Raw genomic sequence first — 27934 nt, 5'->3', positions numbered from 1 at the left:
AGAATATTTCAGACGTCATCAAAATGGCGGCATGACATGAGCCTCTGTTAAGCTCCCCTGGAATTTACAACTAATCGAACAACAATAAATCCACAAAACACTCCCTGCACAGCAGACAGGCAAGACGAACAGGCCCACTACTGAATTCACCTAAAGGTGGGAGAATTGCACGAGCGGGGGAGAAGGGAAGGGAGAAGTACGGACATGGAGCCGCGTGGACGGAGGCCGCAGACCTAGATCAGTGCTCGGAGCTCCCTGCATCCCGGAACTACCACAGCTGCGGGACAGGAAAGAACTCAGACTGCTAGGGCTCTGTTTATGGCCCACAGGGCTAAGGGGTCAGCATATAACACGGCTGAACCTAACGCTCACCGCAGAGACCTCAGAGAAAAGATTGAGGGAAGAAGGCTGAAAACGGTGGTTTAAGCCCTCACTGCCGAGCAGAGAAGGGAAGCCTTAGGCACTGAGACTAGCTGCCCCCTCCCTACCCTCCCAGAGCTCACCCCGCCCCCACATGCCCTGTGCTAGAAGAGGAAAAGTAGCAGTGTCAGATCAAAAGAACAGAATATTTCCTGTTCTGAGAACTGTGGACTGCAGACACAGATTCGCAGCCCAACAAGTTCTGGCAAAGGGGAGGGAGCTGTGGAAGCAGGAGCAGCTGTGGTGGTAGTCGCCGCCATTGCTCTGGGCCACCATTCACAACTCACCGCGCCCCTGGCCCCACCTATCTGGGCAGATCCCTGCAGGAGTAAACAGAACTGCTGAAACATACGGGCTCTGAATCTGGTGCAGAAAGAGCTTTGGAACTTCAAAAGCTCTCCGCATCCCGACAGGGACATGGCGCCCTATCACCAAGGCAAACTGTTAACAGAGGAGAAGCCCATTTCCCAGGGAATCCTCCCATTGGGTGAGAAGCTGGAATAGTGCAGACAAAACATAGCACTATTGTGTGAGAGAGGAAAACAAAGGCTGCAGTCAGAGAGAAAATAAAACATTCTACCAACAAGTATTAGAAAACAAAAGAAAAACCTCTTCCTATCAATCTGTTGCAGAAGCCTCTCCTGTAGATGTCTAGGAAGAGAAATAATAAATCAGCAATTGCCATGAATAACCAAGGCAACAAGATAGCTCAGAAAGAAAGTGAAAAGTCTCCAGAAAAGGAACTTATAGATATACAATACGTGACATAAATGACAGGGAATTCAAGATTGCAGTTCTGAAAAAACTAAACGAGATGCAAGAAAACACAGAAAGGCAATTTACTGAACTCAGAAATGCAATCAAAGAAAAACATGAGCATTTTACGAAAGAGATTGAAATTTTAAAAAAGGACCAAATGGAATTTCTGGAGATTAAGTACTCAATAAAGAAATTAAGAATGAAATAACCACCTTAGGTAGTAGAGTTGACCACATGGAGGAAAGAATCAGTGACATTGAACATAGAAACCTGGAAATTACACAGATGGAAGAAGAAATGGACTTGAAACTTAAAAGAAATGGAAGAACTCTACAAGAACTTTCTGACTCTGTCAAAAAGAGCAATATAACAATAATGGGCATACCAGAAGGAGAAGAAAGAGATAAGGGGACAGAGAATATATTCAAACAAGTTGTCAATGAGAACTTCCCAAACTTGTGGACAGAACTGGATCCTCGAATCCAAGAAGGAAATAGAAGACCTAATTATCTCAATCCCAACAGGCCCTCTCCAAGGCACATTGTATTCAAGCTGTCTAAAATCAGCGCCAAAGAAAGAATTCTCAAGGCAATCAGGGAAAAGAAGACGGTAACCTACAAAGGAAAGCCCATTAGATTATCATCAGATTTTACAGCAGAAACTCTACAAGCCAGGAGGGAGTGGAACCAAATATTCAAAGTATTGAAAGAGAGAAATTTTGAGCCAAGAATAATATATCCAGCAAAGATATCCTTTAGATATGAAGGAGGAATCAAGACCTTTGCAGATATACAGAAGCTGAGGGAATTTTCAAACACATGACCTGCACTAAGAGAAATACTAAAGGAGGCTATTCAAACACCATTAACAGGGACAATTTGTGGCAATATAAAAAGGGGGAGACTAAAGGCCTGAACCAGAATATGGGAATGGAAAAAGTAAGCGTGCTGAAGAAAATAGAATACTCTAAATATCAAACTATATTTTACATAAACTTAAGGGTAACCACTCAAAACATATCCAAACTGAAATGTATTCTTTAAAAAAAGAAGAAACAGAGGGAAACATCATAGAATACCACCACACAGAAATAATAGACAACAATAAAAAGGCAAAGAAACAAGGGAGACACAGCCTTACCAGAAAACTAAAGATAGAATGACAGGAAATCCTCACGTAACAATAATCACCCTAAATGTAAATGGACTAAACTCACCAATAAAAAGGCACAGAGTAGCAGATTGGATCAAAACCCTATGCTGTCTCCAAGAGACACATCTCAGCTACAAGGATAAGCATAGACTCAAAGTGAAAGGCTGGAAATTGACACTCCAAGCAATGGTACCCAGAGAAAATCAGGTGTAGCCATAATGATATCAGATGAAACAGACTTCAGGGTGAAAAAGATAACAGGAGACAAAGATGGACATTTCATAATAGTAAAGGAGACTATACAACAAGAAGACATAACAGTCATCAATATTTTGCCCCCAATCAGGGAGCCACAAAATATACCAAGCAACTACTAACAGAATTAAAGGGAGAAATTGACCAAAACACAATTATACTAGAGGACTTAAATACATCATTGACAGCTATGGATAGAACATCCAAACAGAAAATAAATAACGAAATAGCAGCCAAAATGACACATTAGATGAAATGGACATCATTGACATATATAGAGCACTTCATCCTAAAACATCAGACTATACATTCTTTACGAGTGTACATGGAACATTCTCAAGGATAGACCATATATTGGGACATAAAGTCAGCCTCAGCAAATTTAAGAACATTGAAATCATAGCAAGCATATTCTCTGATCACAAGGCTTTGAAATTGGATATCAACTGCAAAAAGAAAGCAGGAAAAAACACAAATACATGGATATTAAACAACATGCTTTTAAAGAACAACTGGGTCAAAAAAGAAATTAGATCTTGTTCATGGAATGGTTCCAGCAATGCATCCCGAGAAGAAGAAAGCAAAATGGCTCTCCCGAGACACTTGATCTGCTGGCACCTTGATCACAGACATTCCAGCTTCTAGAACTGATAATTCTGGAGGGGCCATTATCCGTCACCCAGAGCTACTGAACAGCTAAAAGACTCCTAATTGACTCGTGGAAGGATTACTTGAAGTGCGCAAATTGGGCGAGCAGGGGAAGAAGGAAGGGAGCGGAGTGGAAACGCGCGGTCTCGAGGTGGAATCAGGCCGGCGCTGGCGGCGGCAGTGGCGGTAAACCGCAGCTCTAAAGACACAGGGAGGTATAGAACACCGAGGAGTCCTTTGCTCATCACGCAGAACAGCGGGGAGACTCGTGGAGGAATTACCTGAAGGTGAGCGCTGATTGCGAGGAGGGGAGGAGGCAGGGCAGCGAAGTGGAAGAGCGCTCCCCTCCCAACGGCGGAGCCGAGGCCGGCCGGCGACCGCCACCACGGAGCCCAGGACGGACCGCAAATTCATGGAAGAGCCCAGGCCTGCGGTGACCGCTGAGCAAATCCCAGGACGGAGCGGAGCGGAAGGTTTGCTTTGGGGTGCGCTAGTTGGGCAAGCGGGGGAGGAGCGAGGAGGGCGAGAGGAAACACGCCATGCTCTCCCCACCCCCCACGGTAGAGCCGCAGCCCTGCAGCGTGCCCACAGCAGCAGCAGCGGCAGGCAGCACCCGGGGCTCTAGAGGCAGCGGAGAGTGCAGGATCCAGGAGGTGGGCTCTTTCCCTGCTTCCCACAACTGATCGCTCCCGCCGGGGCAGGCAGCTCATGGGCCCTAGGGCAGACAAAGAACTCAGACGCCACACCTGGGCCCCTTATCCCACTTTTCGAATCCTCCCCCTGCCCTTCCAGAGACTTAAACTGACCCCTGAACTGAGGAGTAGTGTCAGATTACAGAGCGGCATCTGTGCTCAGGCGCTGGGAAGATTGGCAGCCAGCTCTGACCTTCGGAAGAGGCAGGGAGGAGGGGATTTTCGCTGGATGAGGAGAGAGGAGACTCCCACAACCCCAGCCACCAACTTTTCGGGCTTGAAGGAGGAATGCGACGAGGCTGGCCTGGGAGAGAGAAGACCCCTCCATCCCCAGCCCCCACCCTCTCTGGCTGGCCTGGGGCGGGGAAAGGGAAACCGCGGAAGTACTCCCTGAGTTCAGCAGTAAGCGGCAGATGCAGCTCCCGGCTTTCAGCAGCTTAGAGATCTCCCGCCCGCCCCCTCCCACACACCCACGGAAGGAGTGCCCTAAGACTCAGGAGTACTGGGCACAGGGCTGGTGGAGCTACTCTCATCGTGCATTTGTGCAGGAAAGGACAGAAACTGCACGGTCTCTGTGAAAACTGTCATCCAAACCCCTCAGCCCCTCGCATTTAAATCTACACTCCCAAATTCACTCTGGGCACCAGGTGACCAGCACTGCCTGTGCAATAGGCAGGGAACTCTTTGGCACAGCGGAGGACAACCTGGAGATTACTTGGTGGGCTTAAGCCAACACTGGTGCTGCTTTCTGTTTTGCTTTGCTTGCTGTTTTTTTTTTTTTCTGCTTGTTGTGATTTGCTTTGTTCTGTCTTTATTCCTTTGATATCTTTGCCTATGTTGAGTGGGGAATGTCGGTTGTATTTTACATGTGAATGTACTTGATTTGTTTTCTTTGTTGTTGTTGTTGTTGTTGTTGTACTTGGTAACTTGATTTGTGCTGAAACTGCCCTAACAGGGCCCAGCTTAAGAGGCACAAGATTCAACATATCCAGAAGCCAACTCTGGACCAAACCAGAGTACTACCGGGTTTGACCTACAAGTCACACACCCAAAGGAAATTCTCTGAAGGCACAAGAGCCCATAGAGGCCAATCATCATTTAAGTGGCCAACCCTCACCCAGCAGAACACCCAGCGGTGGGCAGAGCCAAGTTTCACAACTAGATGGCCTAGGAGTTAAACCCACCTACTCACAAGCAAAAAGCAATTAAAGTTCTTCTTGAACAGGACAATATACTAAACACACGAACAACCTGTGGAGCACATGCAGAGGAGAAGAACGAAGTAGTCCAAGTCAAATATAAAGGACACATTCTACATAAGATAACCCAGCAAGAACTAAGAGCTCTAGGGGATCTTCCCAATACATCAAAGCAAACGCAGAGAATCAGTCAGAATGGGGAGACAAAGAAACATGTCCCAAATAAAAGAACAGAAGAAACCTCCACAACTGGAACCAAATGAAGCAGAGGTAACCAACCTTTCAGAGACAGAGTTTAGAACACTGGTGATAAGAATGTTTAAGGAGCTTAGAGAAGATAAAGAAGGATATAGAAATCATAAAGAACAACCAGTTAGAACTAAAAAAGGATGTAGAAATCTTAACAGACACCCAGCTAGAACTAAAGAACACAATTACCGAAATTAAGAACTCACTTGAAGGAATGACCAGCAGGTTAGATGAAGCAGAGGATCGAATCAGCAACTTAGAAGACAAGTTAGCAGAGATCACTCAAACTGAACAACAGAAAGAAAAAAGAATAAAAAACAATGAAGATGGGTTAAGAGACCTCTGGGATAACGTCAAGCGCAACTACATGCGCATCATAGGAATACCAGAAGGCGAAGAGAGGAAACAACGGATTGAGAACATATTTGAGGTAATAATGTTCGAAAACTTCCCTAACCTGATGAAGGAAACCAACATACAAGCCCAGGAAGTGCAGAGAGTTCCAACCAGGATAAACCCAAACAGGCCCACACCAAGACACATTATAGTTAAAATGGCAAAGCTTGAAGACAAAGAGAGAATCTTAAAAGCAGCAAGAGAAAGGCAGAAGGTTACGTACAAGGGAACTCACATAAGGCTATCAAATGACTTTTCTACAGAAATATTGAAGGCCAGGAGGGAGTGGCAGGAGATACTCAAAGTGATGGAACACAAAGGCCTACAACCTAGATTGCTTTATCTAGCAAGGCTATCATTTAAAGTTGATGGAGAGATATAGAGCTTCCCAGAAAAGAACAAACTGAAAGAATTTATTACAACCAAGCCAGCATTGCAAGAAATACTAAAAGGACTTCTGTAAATAGAAGAAAGACGAAAACAATTTACTACAAATTTAAAAATGGCAATAACTATGTACCTATCAATAATCACTTTAAATGTAAACGGTTAAATGCTCCAATCAAGAGACGTAGGGTGGCTGAGTGAATAAGGAAGCAAGACCCTTGCATATGCTGTATACAAGGAACTCATCTCAGATCAAAAGACACACACAGGCTGAAAGTGAAAGGTTGGAGTAAGATATTTCATGCAAATGAGAGCAAGAAAAAAGCTGGAGTTGCAATACTTATATCTGACAAAATAAACTTTAAAATGAGGAACATATTAAAAGACAAAGATGGGCACTATATAATAATAAAGGGATCAATCCGACAAGAGGACATAACCCTAGTAAACATCTATGCACCTAACATAGGCGCACCTAAATAATAAAACAGGTATTGATGGACATAAAGACAAAGATCAACAGCAACACTATCATAGTAGGGGACTTCAACCCACCTCTGACAACAAGGGACAGGTCCTCCAGACAGAAAGTCAATATGGAAACAACAGCCTTAAATGATACTTTGGACCACTTGGATTTAATCAATCTTTTCAGAGCATTTCACCCCAATGCTGCAGAATACACGTTCTTCTCAAGTGCACATGGAACATTTTCCAACATAGATCATATGTGAGGACACAAAGCAAGCCTTGATAAATTTAAGAAAATTGAAATCATACCAATTGTCTTCTCTGACCACAGTGCTATGAAATTAGAAATGAACTACAGGAAAAAAAACCAGGAAGACACACCAATTCATGGAGGCTGAAAAACATGTTACTAAATAATGAATGGGTCAAGCAGCAGATCAAAGAAGAAATCAAAAGATATCTCAAGACAAATGAGAATGAGAACACGACGACCCAAAATCTATGGGATGCTGCGAAAGCAGTCCTAAGAGGGAAGTTCATAGCACTGCAGGCCTACCTAAAGAAACAAGAAACGTCACTAATTGACAGTTTATCTTCACACTTAAGGGATCTGGAAAAAGAACAGCAAAATAAGCCCAAAGGGAGCACAAGGAAGGAGATAATAAGGATCAGAGCAGAAATAAATGAAATAGAAACCAGAAAACCAATACAAAAGATCAATGAATCCAAGAGTTGGTTCTTAGAGAAGATAAACAAAATTGACAAACCTTTAGCCAGACTCATTAAAAAAGGAGAGAGAGGACTCAAATTAATAAAATCAGAAATGAAAGAGGAGAAGTGACAACAGACACCACAGTAATACAAAAAAAAATTTAAGAAATTACTATGAGCAACTATATGCCAACAAATTTGACAATCTGGAAGAAATGGACAATTTTCTAGAGGCGCACAACCTTCCAAGGCTAACTCAAGAAGAAACAGAAAGCCTAAACAGTCTGAGTACCACCAGGGAAATTGAATCAGTAATCAATAATCTCCCAACGAACAAAAGCCCTGGACCAGATGGCTTTACAGGTGAATTTTTGAAAACGTTCAAAAAAGAATTATCACCTATTGTCCTCCAGCTCTTCCAAAAAATCCAGAAGGAAGGAAGACTACCAAACACTTTTTACGAAGCCAGTATCACCCTGATCCCAAAAGCAGACAAAGACACCACAAAAAAAAACTACAGGCTGATATCTCTAATGAATATAGATGCAAAAATTCTCAACAAAATATTAGCGAACAGAATTCAGCAATACATTAAAAAGATCATACACCATGATCAAGTGGGATTCATCCCTGGTATGCAGGGGTGGTTCAACATCTGCAAATCAATTAATGTGATACACCACACTAACAAAATGAAAAATAAAAATCACAGGATCATATCAATAAATGCAGAAAAAGCATTTGATAAAACACAGCAACCTTTTATGATAAAAACCCTTAAGAAAGTGGGAATAGAGGGATCACATCTTAACATAATAAAGGCCATATATGACAAATCCACATCTAACATCGTACTCAATGGGGAAAAGCTAAAACCATTCCCCCTAAGATCAGGAACAAGACAAGGTTGCCCACTTTCTCCACTTCTATTCAACATAGTGCTGGAAGTTCTAGCCACAGCAATCAGACAAGAGAAAGAAATAAAAGGCATCCAAATTGGTAAGGAGGAAGTAAAATTATCATCATACGCAGATGATATGATACTATATAGAGAACCCTAAAGACTCCACCAAGAAACTATTAGAACTGATAGATGAATTTAGTAAAGTAGCAGGATATAAAATTAATATTCGGAAATCAGTTGCATTTGTATATACCAATGATAAAATAGCAGAAGGAGAAATTTAAAAAACAATTCCATTTACAATTGCTCCAAAGACTATAAAATATCTGGGAATAAATCTAACCAAAGAAGTAAAAGATCTGTACTCAGAAAATGATACAACACTGAAGAAAGAAATGAAAGAAGACAAATAGATGGAAATAGATTCCATGTTCATGGATAGGAAGAATTAATATAGTTAAAATGTCCATACTGCCTAAGGCAATATACATATTCAACGCAATTCCTGTCAAACTACCAACGATGTTTTTCACAGAAATAGAACATATAATCCTAAAATTTATATGGGAGCATAAAAGACCCCAGATAGCCTCAGCAATCTTGAGAAATAAGAACAAAGTGGGAGGTATAACGTGACCTGATTTCAAACTATACTACAAGGCTACAGTAATCAAAACAGCATGGTGCTGGCATAAAAATAGACACATAGATCAATGGAACAGAATAGAGAGTCCAGACGTAAATCCATGCCTATATGCCCATCTAATCTACGACAATGGAAGCAAGAATGTACGATGGGGTAAAGACAGTCTGTTCAATAAGTGGTGTTGGGAAACCTGGACAGACACATGCAAGAAAATGAAGCTGGACCACCTCCTTACACCATATACAAAAACAAATTCAAAATGGCTTAAAGACTTAAATGTAAGATCTGAAACCATAAAATATCTAGAAGAAAATATAGGAAGAAACTTCATGGACATTACCCGGAGTAAGATTTTCACTGATATATCCCCTCGCGCGAGGGAAGTAAGAGAAAAAATAAACATGTGGGATTACATCAAACTAAAAAGTTTTTTCACAGCAAAGGAAACCATCAATAAAACAAAAAGGGATCCTACTGTATGGGAAAAAATATTTGCCAATGATATATCTGATAAGGGATTAATATCACAAATCTATAAAAAACTTACTCAACTCAACTCCAAAAAAACAAACAACCCAATTAAAAAATGGGCAGAGGACTTGAGGAGACATTTTTCTAAAAAGGACATACAGAAGGCAAGAAGACATATGAAGAAATGCTCAACCTCACTAACCATCAGAGAAATGCAAATAAAAACCACAATGAGATACCACCTCACTCCAGTCAAAATGGCTATCATCAATAAATCAACAAACAACAAATGCTGGCGCGGATGTGGAGAAAAGGGAACGCTAGTGCACTGTTGGTGGGATTGCAGATTAGTGCAGCCACTATGGAAAACAGTATGGAGGTATCTCAGGAATCTAAAAATGGAACTACCCTATGATCCAGTAATTCCACTCCTAGGCATCTACCCGGAGAAATCCCAAACTCCAATTCAAAAATCTGTATGCACTCCTATGTTTATTGCAGCACTTTACACAATAGCCAAGATATGGAAACAACCAAAATGCCCATCGGTCGATGACTGGATTAAGAAGCTGTGGTACATTTATACAATGGAGTATTACGCAGCCATAAAGAAGAAAGAAATCTTATCATTTGCAGCAACATGGATGGATCTAGAGAACATTATGTTAAGTGAAATAAGTCAGAAAGAGAAAGACAAGTACCATATGATCTCACTTATATATGGAATCTAAAGAAAAGACTATGTGAATGAACTAATCAGAGTCAGTTTTGGGGACGCAGAGAAAAAACCGAGAGTGGTTAGATGGGTGTGGGGTGGGGGGTTGGTGATAAGGGGAAAGGTGACGGGATTTGGAAGCAGCTGGTAACCACAAGATGGCCTCAGGGTTTTTCTTTTGAAAATTAATTTGGGGAAGGTATTCTATAATGTTGTAAAGATTTTGTTGGGTATCCGATGGACATGCGTCCTATTTGGGAGACCACCTCAGGGATACTGTGGATACCTGATCATGGCATTGTACATCAGAAGCTAAACATTAATGAATGCCAACTATAATTTTATATATATAATGTGATGGTTCAGTGTGAGGTCGGAGGGATAGTGGATGGGGGGAGGGGGGTTCACAGTATGAGGGATATAAATGATGAACGTCTAAGTATTACCTTGTTTTGTACACCTGAAACTAATAAATAAATTAATTAATAAAAAAAAAAAAAGAACAAGATAAATAGCCAAGTCAAAAAAAAAAAAAAAAGAAGCTGTGGTACATTTATACAATGGAGTATTACGCAGCCATAAAGAAGAAAGAAATCTTATCATTTGGAACAACATGGATGGATCTAGAGAACATTATGTTAAGTGAAATAAGTCAGAAAGAGAAAGACAAGTACCATATGATCTCACTTATATGCGGAATCTAAAGAAAAGAATATGTGAATGAACTAATCAGAAACAGTTTTGGGGACACAAAGAAAAAACCGAGAGTTGTTAGATGGGTGTGGGGTGGGGGGTTGGTGATAAGGGGAAAGGTGACGGGATTTGGAAGCAGCTGGTAACCACAAGGTGGCCTCAGGGTTTTTTTGAAAATTAATTTGGGGAAGGTATTCAATAATGTTGTAAAGATTTTGTTGGGTATCCGATGGACATGCGTCCTATTTGGGAGACCACCTCAGGGATACTGTGGATGCCTGATCATGGCATTGTACACCAGAAGCTAAACATTAATGAATGCCAACTATAATTTTATATATATAGTGTGATGGCTCAGTGTGAGGTCGGAGGGATAGTGGATGGGGGGAGGGGGGTTCACAGTGTGAGGGATATAAATGATGAACGTCTAAGTATTACCTTGTCTTGTACACCTGAAACTAATAAATAAAAATAAATCAATATGCACTCCTATGTTTATTGCAGCACTTTACACAATAGCCAAGTTATGGAAACAACCAAAATGCCCATTGGTAGATGACTGGATTAAGAAACTGTGGTACATTTATACAATGGAGTATTACGCAGCCATAAAGAAGAAAGAAATCTTATCATTTGCAGCAACATGGATGGATCTAGAGAACATTATGTTAAGTGAAATAAGTCAGAAAGAGAAAGACAAGTACCATATGATCTCACTTATATGCAGAATCTAAAGAAAAGAATATGTGAACAAACTAATCAGAGACAGTTTAGAGGACACAAAGAAAATACCGAGAGTTGTTAGATGGGCGGTGGCGGGGGGGTGTTGGGTATAAGGGCAAAGGTGAAGGGATTAGGAAGCAGCTGGTAACCACAAGATGGCCACAGGGTTTTTTGAAAATTAATTTGGGGAACTTATTCAATAATGTTGTAAAGATTTTGTTGGTTATACGATGGACATGTGTCCTATTTGGGAGACCACCTCAGAGATAATGTGGATGCCTGATCATGGTATTGTACACCAGAAGCTAAACATTAATGAATGCCAACTATAATTTTATATATATAATGTGATGGCTGGGTGTGAGGTCGGAGGGATAATGGATGGGGGGAAGGGGGTTCACAGTGTGAGGGATATAAATGATGAACCTCTAAATGTTACCTTGTCTTGTACACTTGAAACTAATAAAAAATAAATTAGAGGACAGATCAAATGTACATAGAAACAAATGACAATGAAAATACATCTTACCAAATTTTTTTGGATGCAGTGAAAGCAGTTTTAATAGGAAAACATATCATTGCAGGCCTATCTCAAGAAAAAAGAAAAATCCCAAATAAATAACCTCCTGTTAAACCTTAAAGAAATAGAAAAAGAAGAACAAGTGAAACCCAAGTCAGCAAAAGAAAGGAAAGAAAAATCAGAAAGTAACTAAATGAAATAGAGAACAAAAAGACAACAGAAAAAAAATAATGTAACAAACAACTGGTTCTTTCAAAAAATTAACAAAATCGACAAACCCTTGGCTAGACTCACTAAGGTAAAAAGAGAGAAGACACTAACTAACAAAATCAGAAATGAAAAAAAGGAAGTTATCACGGACACCACAGAAATACAAAGGATCATGCAAGAATACTATGAAGGACTATATGCCACCAAATTCAATAACCTAGAAGAAATGGACAAGTTCTTAGAAACAGCCTTCCAAGGCTGAACCATAAAGAACTGGAAACTGGAAACATACCGATCACCAGTAAAGAATTGAATCAGTCATCCAAAACCTTCCCAAAAGCAGAAGTCCTGGACCCGATGGCTTCACTAGTGAATTCTACCAAACCTTCAAAGAGGATCTAATACCAATCCTGCTCAAACTCTTCCAAATAATTGAAGAAGAGACAGTACTCCCTAACTCATATTATGAGGCCAACATTACCCTGATACCAAAACCTGGTAAGGATCTCACAAAAAAAGAAAACTACAGATCAATATCTTTGATGAATACTGATGCAAAAATCCTGAAAATATACTAGCGAGTCGAATACAACAATGCATTAAAAAGATTATTCATCACGAGCAAGTGGGGTTCATTCTTGCGACACTATGATGGTTCAACATCCACAATTCCATCAATGTGATACATCACATAAACAAAATAAAGGACAAAAATCATATGATTATATTAATTGATGCAGAAAAAAACATTTGACAAGATGCAACAACCATTTATGATGAAAACACTTAATAAAATAGGTATAGAAGGAAAATACCTTAACATAATAAAGGCCATATATGACCAGACCTCAGCTAATCTCATAATTAATGGTGTAAAACTGAAGCCCTTTGCTCTACGTTCAGGAACACGGCGTGGCTGGCCCCTTTCCCTCTGCTTTTCAACATAGTGTTGGAAATCTCTGCCAAGTAATCAGGCAAGAGAAAGAAATAAAAGGCATCCAAATTGGGAATGAAGAAGTTAAATTATCACTCTTTGCAGATGACGTGATGCTATATATAGAAAAACCTAAATACTCCCCCAAAAAGCTATTAAAAACAATCAACGAATACATTAAAGTTGCTGGCTTCAATATCAACGTACAAAAGTCCATTGCATTCCTATTTACTAACAATGAAATCTCAGAAAAAGAAATACAATAAACAAATCCCTTTGCAATTGCAGCAAAAAGAATAAAATACCTAGGAATAAACTTAACCAAGGATGTGAAGGATTTATACGCTGAAAACCGTAAGACATTTCTGAAAGAAACTGAATAAGACACAAAGACATTCCATGCTCTTGGATTGGAAGAATCAACATACTTAAAATGGCCATATTACCCAAAGCAATATACCGATTTAATGCAATCCCCATCAAAATCCCAATGGCATTTTTTAAAGAAATAGAACAAAAAATCATCAGATTTGTTTGGAAACACAATAGACCCCGAATAGCCGAAGCAATCTTAAGAAAAAAGAACAATGCTGGAGGTATCACACTACCTGACTTTAGCTTGTACTACAAGGCTACAATAATCAAAACAGCATTGTATTGGCAGAAAAACAGACACATAGACCGATGGATTAGAATTGAGAACCCAGGAATAAAACCATATAAATATGGACAGAAAATTTTTGACAAAGAAGCTAAAAAAATACAATGGAAGAAAGACAGCCTCTTCGATAAATGGTGATGGGAGTATTGGATAGCCACTTGCAGAAGAATGAAACTGGACTGCTATCTGTCACCATGTACCAAAATTAACTCAAAATGGATCAAAGATTTAAGCATAAGACTGACACAATAAACTTCATAGAACAAAACATAGGTACTAAATTTGTGGACCTTGGGTTCAAAGAGCATTTTATAAATTTGACTCCAAATGCAATGGAAGTAAAAGCTAAAACAAACAAATGGAACTATATGAAACTTAAAAGCTTCTGCAGAGCCAAAGAAATTATCGACAAAATAAAGAGGCAACCGACTGAATGGGAGAAGATTTTTGCAAACAGTTCCTCCGATAAGGGGCTAATATCCAAAATATACAAGGTACTCATGAAACTCAACAACAAAAAAACGAACAACCCAATTGAAAAATGGGCAAAGGACCTGAAGAGACATTTCTCCAAAGAGGACTTACAAATGGCAAATAGAGATATGAAAAAATGCTCTATATCACTAATCATCAGAGAAATGCAAATAAAAACCACAATGAGATATCACGTCACCCCAGTCAGAATGGCTCTCTTCCACAAGACAAATAGTAACAAGTGTTGGAGAGGCTGTGGAGAAAAAGGAACCCTCATACACCGTTGTGTGGAATGCAGACTGGTGCAGCCGTTGTGGAAGGCAGTGTGGAGCTTTCTCAAAAAACTACGAATAGAATTACCATATGACCCAGCAATCCCTCTCCTGGGTATCTACCAAAAAAAATCTGAAAACGTTTATACATAAAGCCAATTGAGTTCCAATGTTCATTGCATCTTTGTTTACGGTGGCCAAGATATGGAAAAAACCAAAATGTCCTTCAATAGATGAATGGATAAAGAAGTTGTGCTATATATACACAATGGAAAACTATTAGGTGGTAATAAAAGATGATATAGGAACACTTATGACAACATGGATGGATCTTGAGAATATAATGCTAAGCGAACTAAGTCAGACAGAAAAAGCAGAGAACCATATGATTTCACTGATATTTGGTATGTAAAGCAAAAACAACAAAACTACAAGACAAACACATGAGAAACAAAAACTCATAGACAGAGACAATAGTTTAGTGGTTACCAAAGTGTAAAGGAGGTGGGAGATGGGACGTGAGGTTAAGGAGGATCAAATATATGGTGATGGAAGAACTGTCTCTGGGTGGTGAACACACAATGGGACTTATAGATGATGTAATAGTGAATTGTACACCTGAAGTCCATGTAATTTCACTAACAATTTTCACCCCAATAAATTAAATAAAAAAAAGAATTATCACCTAATCTCCTCAAGCTCTTCCAAAATATCCAGAGGGAGGGAAGACTCCCAAACACTTTTTACGAAGCCACTATCACCCTGAACCTAAAATCAGACAAAGATAACACAAAAAAAGAAAACTACAGGCCGGTATCTCTAATGAACACAGATGTAAAAATCCTCAACAAAATGTTAGTGAACAGAATTCAGCAATACATTAAAAAGATCATACACCATGATGAAGTGGGATTTATCCCTGTTATGCAAGGGTGGTTCAACGTTTGCAAATCAATTAATGTTATACACCACATTAACAAAATGAAAAATAAAAATCCCATGATCATATCAATAGATACAGAAAAAGCATTTGATAAAATTCAGCTGCCATTTATGATAAAAACCTTTAAGAAAGTGGGAATAAAGGGATCGTATCTCAACATAACAAAGACCATATAGGATAATCCCACAGCTAACATCATACTCAATGGTTGAAAGCTAAAGCCATTCCCCTTAAGATCAGGAACAAGGGAAGGTTGTTCACTTTCTCCACTTCTATTCAACGAAGTGCTGCAAGTTCTAGCCACAGCAATCAGACAAGAAAAAGAAATAAAAGGCATCCAAATCAGTAAAGAGGAAGTAAAATTGTCATTATATGCAGACAATATGATACTATATAGAGAGAACCCTAAAGACTCCACCAAGAAACTATTAGAGCTGATAGATGAATTTAGTAAAGTAGCAGGATACAAAATTAATATTCACAATTCAGTTTCATTTGTATATACCAATAATAAAACATCAGAAGGAGAATTTTGAAAAAACAACCCCATTTACAATTGCTTCAAAGACTATAAAATACCTGGGAATAAATTTAACCAAAGAAGTAAATGATCTGTACTCAGAAAATTATAAGACATTAAGAAAGAAATGAAAGAAGATACAAATAGATGGAAACACATTCCATGTTCATGGACAGGAAGAATTAATTTAGTTAAAATATCCACACTGCCTAAGGCAATATACATATTCAACGCAATTCCTATCAAACTACCAACGAAGTGTTTCACAGAAATAGAACATATAATCCTAAAATTTATATGGGACCATAAAAGACCCCAGATAGCCTCAGCAATCTTGAGAAATAAGAACAAAGTGGGAGGTATAACAATACCTGACTTCACATTATACTACAAGTCTACAGTAATCAAAACAGCACGGTACTGGCATAAAAACAGACACGTAGATCAATGGAACAGAATAGAGAGTCCAGAAATAAATCCATGCCTATATGCCCATTTAATCTACGACAATGGAAGCAAGAATGCACGGCCAGGTAAAGATCATCTATTCAGTAAATGGTGCTGGGAGACCTGGACAGACACGTGCAAAAAAATGAAGCTGGACCACCTCCTTACACTATATACAAAAATAAATTCAAAATTGCTTAAAGACTTAAATGTAAGATTTGAAACCATAATATTCCTATAAGAAAATATGGGAAGAAACTTCAAAGACATTACCCGGAATAAGATTTTTACTGATATATCTCTTCGCACAAGGGAAATAAGAGAAAAAATAAACATGTGGGGTTACATCAAGTTAAATTTTTTTTCCACAGAAAATGAAACCACCAATAAAACAAAAGGGGACCCCACTGAACGGGAAAAGATATTTGCCAATGCTATATCTGATAAGGGGTTAATATCACAAATTTATAAGAAACTCCCTCAACTCAACTTCAAAAAAACAAATAACCCGATTAAAAAATGGGCAGAGGACTTGAAGAGACATTTTTCTAAAAAGGACATACAGATGGCAAACAGACATATGAAAAAATGCTCAAACTCACTAATCATTAGAGAAATGCAAATAAAAACCACAATGAGATACCACCTCACCCCTGTCAAAATGGCTATCATCAATGAATCAACAAATACAAGTGTTGACGTGGATGTGGAGAAAAGGGAACGCTTGTGCACTGTTGGTGGGATTGCAGATTGGTACAGCCACTATGGAAAATATTATGGAGGTATCTCAAAAATCTGAAAATGGAACTACCTTATGATCCAGCAATTCCACTCCTAGATATCTATTCGGAGAAATCCAAAACTCTAATTCAAAAAACTTTATGCACTCCTATGTTTATTGCATCACTATAGACAATAGCAAAGACATGGAAACAACTGAAATGCCCATCGGTAGATGACTGGATTAAGAAACTTTGGTATATTTTTACAATGGAGTATTAGGCAACCATAAAGAATAAAGAAATCTTACCATTTGCAACAACGTGGATGGACCTAGAGAACATTATGTTAAGTGAAATAAATCAGACAGAGAAAGACAAATACCATATGATCTCACTTATATGTAGAATCTAAAGAAAAGAATAAGTGAATGAACAAATCAGAAACAGTTTTGGAGACATAGAGGAAAAACTGAGGGTTGCTAGATAGGAGGGGGTGGGGATAAAGGGGAAGGTGAGGAGATTAGAAAACAGTAACCACAAGATGGCCATGGGGTTTTGAAAATTAATTTGGGGATTGTAATCAATAATATTGTAAAGAGTTTGTAGGGTATCCGATGGACACTTCTCATTAGGGAGACCACCTCAGGGATGATGTAGATGCCTGATCACTGCACTGTACACCTGACGCTGAAGCTGAACAATAATGAATGTCAACTACAAGTTTGTATGTATGTGTGTGTGTGTGTGTGTGTGTGTGTGTGTGTGTATACTTACAAGAAGCGAAGTACAGCATTAGGAATAGAGACAGTGGAAATGTAATAGCTCTGTGCAATGTCAGAGGGATAGTGGATGTGGAAAGGGGGGTTCACACAGTGCGAGTGATATAAAAGATAAACGTTTAAGTATTACTTTGTCTTGTGCACCTGAAACTAATAAAAAAAATTGTCCTTACTGCCCATAGCAATGTAGATTTTGTGCAATCCCTATCAAAATACCAGTGGCATTTTTCACAGATCTAGAACAAATAATCCTGAAATTTATATGGAACCATAAAAGACCCTGAATAGCAATGGCAATCCTGAGAAAGAAGAAGAAATCTGGAGGTATCAAGCTACTTGATATCATATTATACTACAAGTCTATAGTAATCAAAACAGCATAGTATAGGCCTACAAACAAATACATAAATCAATGGAACGGAATAGAGAGCCCAGAAATAAATCTATGCCTATGTGGTCATTTAATCTATGACAAAGGAAGCAAGAATTTACATTGGGGTAAAGACATTTATTTAATAAACGAAGCTGGAAAAACTGAACAGATACATGCAAAAAAATGAAACTGGACCACTTTCTCACGCCATATACAAGAATAAACTCAAAATGGGTTAAAGACCTAAATGTAAGTCCCGAAACCATAAAACTCCTAGAAGAAAATATAGGAAGTATACCCTCAGACATTACCCTTACTAATATTTTTACTGATATTATCTCCTCGGACAAAGGAAGCAAAATAAAAAATAAAGAAATTGTGGTACATTTATACAATAAAATATTACTCTCCCATAAAAAAGAATGAAATCTTACCATTTACAACAACATGGATGAACCTAGAGGATGTTATGCTAAGTGAAATAAGTTAGACTGAGAAAGACAAATACTGTATGATCTCGCTTACATGTGGAATCTAAAGAACAGAATAAATGAGCAAATAAAGCAGAATAGACTCAGAGATACAGGGAACAAACTGATGGTTGCTTGCCTGGAGAGGGGTTAGTGGTTGGGTGAAAATGGTGGCGGGATTAGGAAGTACAAATTGGTAGTGACAAAATAGTAACAGGGTTGTGAAATACAGTATGGGAAATATAATTAATAATGTTAATATTGAAATGCATCATTTCAATTCCAACTTGTTCTCGGACTCTTCTCCCACATATAAGACTATGTAGGGTGTCAGGTGGGTACTGGACTTATCGGGGGAATCACTTCTTAGATTATATAAATGCCTAACCACAGTGCTGTAAACTAAAACTAATATAAAATAATACTGAATGTCAACTATAAATATATACAGAGGGTGCCAAAAAATGTATACACAGTTTAAGAAAGTAAAAATGTATTAAAGTTGTAATACTCAAAATATACCAATAACAAAAGATGTATACAAGTCGCATTTGACTTCTGCAATTACAAGAGGTGCTCAAAGTGGTTACCATCAGCATCCAGACACTTCTGATTATGGCGAACTACTGATTGCTCAACATTGACCAAAATGTCCACTTGTATACATTTTTTGGCACCCCTGATACACACACACACACACACACACACACACACACACAGGGTGCCAAAAAATGTACACACATTTTAAGAAAGGAAAAAACTATATTAAAATTGTAATATTCAATATATACCAATAACAAAAGAGAATACAAGTCATGTGTATATATTTTTGGCAACTGCAGTATATATATCTATATAGATATATAGATATATACACATATATATCTCTATATATTTATATATATATCTATATATGTATAGATATACACATATATAGATATATACATATAGATATATAGATATATAGATATGTAGATATCATATAGATATACATATATGCATATATGTAGATATATACATATATATTTTCCCCCATGGGATGTGAAGTACAGCATAGGGGATACAGTCCATTGTATTGTAATAGCTATATATGATGTCAGATGGGGAATAGACTTGGTGGGTTTATTACTTCGTGAGGGGTGTAAATATCTAATCATTATGTTGTTTTATATACCTGAAACTAATAAAAATGAATATGAATGGGGGTGGGCTGGAATGTAGGGAGACATTTTATTTCATGATGCCATCAATATCTGCTGCAGGCTTCTAGGCCACAAGGCCTATGTTGCCATGAAGACAGCCTCAGAGTGAATACTGCTTGTCAAATGGGGATACCTCACAGGATTGCTGTGGGTCTCCAATGAGATAATACATGTGAAAGCACATTGAAAATCTAAATGCACTACACTAAAACAAGGCATTATTGTTATTAAGATGACTCCTCTTAAATACAAAATAGCATGTGTACTATGATTGACTGCAACCATGTTTCAAAAATAAGTATGTACTTTGAGGGTAATATGCAAAAATGATAAGAATTATTATGTTAGTGTGGTAGGAGTGTGGATGTTACAAATTCCTGATGTGTCATTTGCCTTTTTAAGAAGAAAAAGATGAAGAAGATGGCTGCTTTCCGCTAAAATCAAAAGAGATGGGTCTGATATAAGGGCCTATATTTATATTCATGGCCTTAAAAGAAAATTGGGCAAAGGGCTTCTCTCTCCCACCCCTTTATTTTCTCCCTGCTCAGAAATTATCTCCTGAAATAACATTTCAGAGACTGCTTGGTGGCAGTGCTGACCATATGAACTCCTCGAATCTTGGCAAAGGAGGAACTGACTCTTATACCTGGGAGAAGGGTCCGAGAACAAGTTGGAATTGAAATGTTGCAAATCATCCTTTCCCAGATCCAACCATACCCATGACACTCCCTCAGGATGACCTGCACTATTAGTCAAAGATCGACATGGAATAAAGTATCATTGATCCACAGAAGATTCTGAAAATACAATTTTGTGCCAATTCAATTGTTTTAGAAAACAAAAAATTTGCAACTTGTTCATGAGATGTTTTCATTTTCAATGTTGCTTCAGTTGGAATCAAATGAGTATTTGAGTTTGCTGTGGGGGCTCAGTAAGTTGCTGTGGCTCACTCTTGATATTGGTCTGTGGGCCAGATCAGAGCCATGTTATGACTTCCCTGAGACTTACGCACTTTTACTTTTGTGGGCTCCTTCCTCCATTAAAAACTATTGAAAATTATATTTTATTTATTTTAATCATATCTTATGATTGCATTAACATATATATTTATATTATATGCAAAAAGTTTCTTTTGACCTACTTGTAAAGAAATGGTGACATCTTTACGTGACCCTGAATGTACTGTGGGTAGTAGGCATTGTGCCTATTGTGCCTAATGGAGAGGTCAGGTTGGCCCTTGGCCAAATATCTGGAATAGTATGAAATGCAAAGTGGTGAAAAAGGGGTGAGGGATCTAGTGGAGAACCACATAGGAACACCCTGAATCCCAAGATTCCCCAGAAAAGGAGCACAGATTTGGGTTTCAGGAATAAATTGACCTTTCTCCAGGGACAGATTCATCAGAGTAGGAAGCATTTGGCACCTTAACTCCAGGACTAGGCTGTGAGTGGAGGCTTCCAGTTCTGGAGCTTTCCTCAGAACCCAATCAAACCTCTATTCTCCAACCACTGTTGTAGGGACAGCAAAGTTCATACATCTGAGAAAAGGTGACTCTGTCCTCATTGTCGACTCTTGTTGCTATTAAAGAGGAGAGAAGCCAGCTATTGAAACCTCTGTCAGGAAGTCATGTGGCTTCCTGCTCCTCTCTCCCTACCTCCTACTCCCAACATCAGTTCCCCTGGCCCCACTGTCCTTGTCTTTGCCTTTCCAAATCTCACCCACATGTCAAAGACTCCAGCTTTACCACCACCAGGAAGCTTGCCCTGATCCTCAGAGTCCAAGCCAGAGTCCAAGATAAACCATTCTGACACTTAGAGTCTATTTCCTCAGCTTAGACCCAGTTCTTTGGATGCCTGTATGTCCATCGGTGTCCTCAACTTGCCTGTCAGGGATCCTGTCTTCTCCCTCTTCTGTTACCCTCATGGCATTTAGCATACACTCGATGAAGTGTTATTGTATTACACACTTAGTTTAACCCAGGTCTAAAAATACTTACAATGTGTCTGGCAGCGAAGACCCCATCTACTATGGCACAACAAAAGGCTGCAATCACACCAAAGCTGATAAAGACGATAGAAGCCACCAGCTGTGGAGGGAACAAAAGTGTCTGTTAGCCTTCCACTCTTGCTGCGTCTGGAAACAAGGTGATCCCCAAGAGTCTGCCACCCCATGAGGATGCTCTTTTCAATCATGCAAGATGAGTGAGAGCTGGGGAAGGTGGAAGCAGAGAAGGGGCCAGTGAAGCACTTTTAACATTTTCAGAGCAAGCTAAGAAATTCACTCTTTATCTGTGAGCACTAAGTGAAGAGGAGGCTTGCATGATGTCCATGGCAGAATTTCACTGAATGACACTTCCATTCTCAGAGTCAGAAAAAATGTTGGACTATTGACATCCTGTACTCCCACCCCCGTATTTTATTTATTGTGGAATTGGAGGTTCAGAGAGGGGAAGTGGTATATGTGCCCAGGATCACCACCTAGTCCACGGAAGAGTCTGGTGCCCACCAACTCCTTGTCCAGTGTTCTTCCCAATCCCGCATAGTGAGCACTGATGAAGACAGGGGTGATTCTGAGGCCCTGCACAACCCTTCACAGCCTTCTGCATCATTAAAGCAAGAGAACATTCAATTTATTAAGACTTAAATATTAAAGACATTTTATAAGGGTTGACGTCTCTGAAACTGATCAACTCTGTAAGGTGCATATGAATATATTCAAGTAGGAAAAATGTTTGCTTGAACCAGACTGCCCTATTCTCTGATTATGTTAGATAACAGAAATGTTTCTAATAATTTGCCTTTCTTTACAAGCCAATGTGGGAGTAAGTGTTTCAAGGTATTTCTAGGGACAGGGATAGGTGTTGCCTGAGTCCACCTTCTGCTTGCATTGACCTGCAGAACTAGATAAATCAGTGTTTTTCTTCCTTGAGGTGTTTGGAAGAAAAGAAGGGGAAATAGAATGGAATTAAGCAGGCTTCCAGGGAAAAGGAGGAAGCAAAATCAAGACCACCCTAAGGTTCTCCGATGTCAACAGGCTAGAGGGAAATACTTATCTCCTTCAGGAGTTGTTCAGAAACCTTTTTCCATAAATTTCACTTCACAGTTCTACAGAGAATTAGTAAATAATGGATGAATGGTGTCATGAAATTGAAATTATTAGCTATGCTATAATCGACTCTACAATTAAAACTCCCCTATTATTTTTAATAATTTCAGCCAAAAATACAAACACAACTGGTAGGAGGTGGGGGTGGGAGTGAGTCCAGGTGAAATGGAAGAAGAGACCTATTAGAACTCCTCTGGGGGCAAATCCCACATTGCTTGGGGAGAACATATGGTTAGAGTTCTCTGTATTATGTTACCTGATTAATGTTGCTGTTAAATAGACTACTTATCAAAGTCAAAATACTACAGAGACTTGTACTGGGGAAGCCTAATCAGTTCACCATCTGACCACTCACCAGGCATCTTGATTTGTGAGCCTATAAAACCGCAGTGTGCTTGCAGTTTGGTCTGTACCTTCTTTCCCCGCTCTCTAGGAAGCCTTCTCAGACTGAATCAGAAAAATGCAACAACTTGCCCTTGTGGACCCCCATTAGGGCATAAAACTTTCTAAGATTTACCTCCTGTTATATGTTCATCCTTCCTTTCGAACTTACAACGTATTTACCTACGAACTATGGGTAATGGAAATAATTTGGGTTGGCTTCATAATTTTATTTTGTCTTCTGTGTGTCCCAAGTATATTTGTTCTCTTAATCAAAGTGCCCTAGATTGTAATCTGAAAAGGTGAGACCTCTCTGTAGAAACTCCCTCAAAAGATTATGTATCAGAGAAGATGTGAGAGTCACCAATAATCCAGGGCTGCAGCAATGGAAATCACAGAAGCAAAGGCATTCTAGGCGAGGACAGTAGCCTGACTGAATAGGCTGGGGCACTCCTTTGGAAGTGAGGAGGAAAGCAAAAGGCAAGACCCAGAATATTCTATCCCTGTGACTTAAAGAGACTAGCTAGGCCACTGAGAGAACATCAGGCAAGATGAGAACAAGTCCCATACCACAAGGTCACTGGAAAACAAGTTCCCTGGAGGCTTAGGAGAAAAGGCAAAGTGGCAGTTTCTTTTGTGGCCCAATTTGAGTAACCTTAAGAATTGTGTTACTTTCAGATGAATAACTTGATTCCATAGCAATGAAAACTTACCATCTGCCGTTTGTTCTCAACAAGGTTGGATCCAATGATTCCAAGAAATGATCCAAAGCCAAGCTGCAAAGCAACATGGCATATGTTGTGAGATGGTCAGCCTGACCACACATTCGTTTATCTCCTGGATATGATTCAGGCTAACGCAAAGTAACTGGAGTATGGATGCTAAAGCCATGTGCAGTCATTACACAAATACAGTATGTGCAATAAAAGTATTGCTCCCACCATTTGCCAATTTTTCCTTGTAGATATAAATCACATCTAAAAAGAAACGCATGTTTCCCAAAACTAAAAGCCGTAGCTTTTCAGAGCCTGCTCATTTCAACTTCAATATCCATTACCTAATATGTGACTGGTGAATCAGTGAGAGACATATACTAGTGAAAAGCATGCATTATATTCTGATCTTTATACCTTTTTTTTAAGTGACCTTCCACTCTGATGCCTGGATTACAAAATAAAGATTTGAAATAGCAACTTTTGGTGCATCTGGCACATTAATAAAACCCAGGAAGTACTTCAGAAATTAGCAAGCACTTTAAACTAGACTTAAAAACAGAGAACTATTTTTTTAAGCCTATATTTGTGGTTGACCCACTGCAATTTATGTTAGCACTCATTCACCTCTTCTTCCATCTCTGCTGCACTTATGGACAGAAAGCATTCATTAAAGGGTGAACAGAAATGGCAGCGTAAAACCTTGAAAAACAATTTCCCCGCCTAAGAGGCTAGGTTGATGGTTCATGTAGTAGATCCCACTTTCCTCTTAGTTCTGCCATTAGTGGACTGAGTTTGCCATTCTCAGCTGAAAACTATTACTAGTAGATGGCTGTTGACATGGGTGAAAATGAAATAAAGTGGTCAGAATGGACCAACAAATCTTAACACAAGTTCAGTGATGTAGTTACATATCTCTTTAGCCTCACTAATGATCTGGGTTTCCATCTGCAGCCTTACCTTGGCTCACAGGGGCATCTATTTCAGTCTGAGGCCCCAAATCTTACACCGAGCCTTGGAAATCGAATGGACCCATGGACTGGGCAGGAGTGTGGTGGAGCAATGTAGGGGGACTGGGTAGTTGTCTCAGAAATCCAAGAATGAAAGAGAGTGAAGGGAAGGAATGAATACAAATTTCCAAGGACTCACTCTGCAGGCCCACTCAGCCAGCTATCCCTCTTGGGACATAGAAGCTGAAATGCATAAGGGTATACAGATCCCATGCCGTCCAAGACACTACTGAGAGCATCTTCACTCAACTGCTAAATTATGCCTGTCTCCCACCTGGTCTTATTTTAAAGGTAATTAAAATGTGTTGTCATAAAGTGTACTGATTAAAATCTGGTTATCGGACAAGCCTGGCTTCTAACCCCAGCTCTTCCACTTATGTTTGTGCAATCTTGAACAAACTGATTGAACTCAGTTTCTTCATCTGGACAATGGGGACTATAGTAGTGGCTATGTTATAGAGCTTTTGTAAGGATTAGCCAGGATGATACATTCCAAGAACTTTGCAGTGCCTGGGACACAGTACATACTCAGTAAATATTACTCTTCTAGTGATTACTATTTTAAAACACATTTAACTTTTGAGCATCTCTAATTTGATTTGAGCTGGGAAATCTTATTATTTGCTGCTTCATAAGAGTTTCGTGTTCTATCTTATCTTCCCCTCCAACATATCCCACAGCTTTTATTTTTTTAGGAAGAATTCCATGAATGGTCTGTGCTTATGTCACTCTGGGGCACTTGTGAAGATTGAGAGTACGCTGTAGACAGCTTCTTACATGGAAAAATAAATCCTTTTACTGAGGAGTTCACCAGTTTCCACAGATACTCACTGAATGTCTTCTGAACGCCAACAGCAGTCTTTACCGTAAGACAGAAGGCAAAGACACTGGCTATTTCTGCACTCTCAAATACCTCTTTAATTGCAGGGACTAGAAGAGGTGGGCTGAAGTCTCATGGAATTAACTGGAAAGACAAAGCACTCTGGTACTGCAAATCGCAGGCCAGTCAGTTACTTTATCCAGTTCCCTTCCCTTTCTTTCTATTCCACTTCAACTCATTCAATTTTCTAACATTCACTGAGTACTTTTGTCAGATAAATATGAAGACATGGACCTTGCTCTTCATGAACTCCATAGTCTAGTGAAGGAGAGACAGATTGTGTGTTAAAAAACCACAGGTGAGGTATAAACAAAGTGCTATAGGAACAGAGAATAATTCAATTTGTGTAATGTCCTTGGTTCTGCTACTTAAAAACGGTGTGACCTTGGGCTAGGCCTTTAACCACTCTGTGTTTCAGTTTCCTCATCTAAAAAATGGGACTCATAATGATACCTACCACACAGGGCTGTTAGGATTAAATGAGATAAGGTACAGGCATACCTCAGAGATACTGTGGGTTCTGTTCGAGACAGATGACTGCAATAAAGCTAGTATCACAGTCAAGCGAATCATAATCTATCTGCTGGTAGAGGGTCTTGACTTCAATTTGTAAAAAAAAAAAATGCAATATCTGTGAAGTGCAACAAAGTGCAATAAAACGAAGTGTGTCTGTATGTAGTGCGACTTGCATAAAGTAGGCTGCTAAATACATGGTAACTCTAAGATTTCACAAAAGAGGAGACATTTTAACATGAGCTCAAAGGATAGGTAGAGTTCACCAGGCAGGGAACTAATATCAATTGAGTCATGGCTGGAAGAATTCACTCACTAGATGATAAGTTGATAAACTCACCAGTGTTACTAAAACTATCTTACATTTGAAAAGCATTTTAATTTATAGAATTACTTGCCCTCCTTTTTGGTCACAGTAGTGTTATGGAGTTTGGCGGAGCTCATTTGACAGATAGGAAAATGGAGGCTTAGAGAATTGTATGGACTCGACCCCTCTTACAGCAAGTTACTGGCAGGGCCAGGGTTAGCACTTAGGTCTCCTAACAGCTGGGGTGCTTTCAACAATATTTTGCTGCATTTGTAGCCAGTGTTAGTAGAATACCTTCATAGCTCCCCCCCAGGGAAAAAGTTCTCTTCAGGGATGGAGTAAGAAGTCCTACTTGAGGAAGAGCTGAGGGGTTGAAAGTAAAGAAGAAAAAAACAGAATTTCCTGAAAACAGGCAGCTCCTTTCTAATGAACTGTTCGCTCCCCTGAGGCCTCAGAAAGGTAATCTCTGCCTCCTGAGAACTGCATGGAATCATGGAACATTCACACCTTTGGATCTTCATCTTGATCCCACTATTACCTGAACAAATCACCAGTTTGCTTTGTTTTCGGCTCCCTTCCACTTGAAGAAGAAAAAAAGATATCATTAGAAATTAAAGTCAGTGTCAAGAGATCTGGGCCCTATATAACCTATGCCTATTTCCATCCACTGCCCCAGACACCCAACACCAAGGCTCAGAAGGATTAGTCATTCAATAAATATCAATTGGACACCTACTCTGTGACAGGCAGTGTCCTGGATCTGCGATTTGGAGGCCAGGAAGTAGGATACGGTATGATACCAGGACCATTAAGACTCAGCCTCAAGAGGTATAATTAAGTAAAATGTTCCACAATCCCTTTCCATAATCCTGAAATCCACAAAGCTCTTAAAAAAGATTTTTTTTGTAACTAACTTGGTGGCAAAACCAGACCCTAAACTGATGTGAGGATTTTTTTTTAAAACTGTCTTTATCAGCTTAGTGTAAAGACACACAGTTTATAGTAGA

General features: G+C 39.2%; 1 protein-coding gene across 7 annotated transcripts in view; it reads right to left on the bottom strand.

The window, feature by feature from the left end:
* The window catches only part of TMEM255A (transmembrane protein 255A), a 143260-nt gene that overhangs the window by 101830 nt on the left and 13496 nt on the right, over positions 1 to 27934 (bottom strand). For all 7 annotated transcript variants that reach the window (XR_013993001.1, XM_081044048.1, XM_081044049.1 and 4 more), the window contains 2 exons: positions 24218 to 24280; positions 22015 to 22104 (listed from right to left, as the gene is read on the bottom strand). Coding sequence is in view for 6 of the 7 variants with exons in the window: in XM_081044048.1 (XP_080900174.1) it covers positions 22015 to 22104; positions 24218 to 24280 (153 nt within the window). In the remaining variant the exon portion in view is untranslated. The remainder of the gene's footprint in view (positions 1 to 22014; positions 22105 to 24217; positions 24281 to 27934) is intronic.

The sequence above is a fragment of the Rhinolophus hipposideros genome, assembly GCF_964194185.1.
Source record: "Rhinolophus hipposideros genome assembly, chromosome: X".
NCBI lineage: Eukaryota > Metazoa > Chordata > Mammalia > Chiroptera > Rhinolophidae > Rhinolophus > Rhinolophus hipposideros.
Note: the sequence above shows the minus strand (reverse complement) of the source record. Positions and strands in the feature narration are given on the sequence as shown.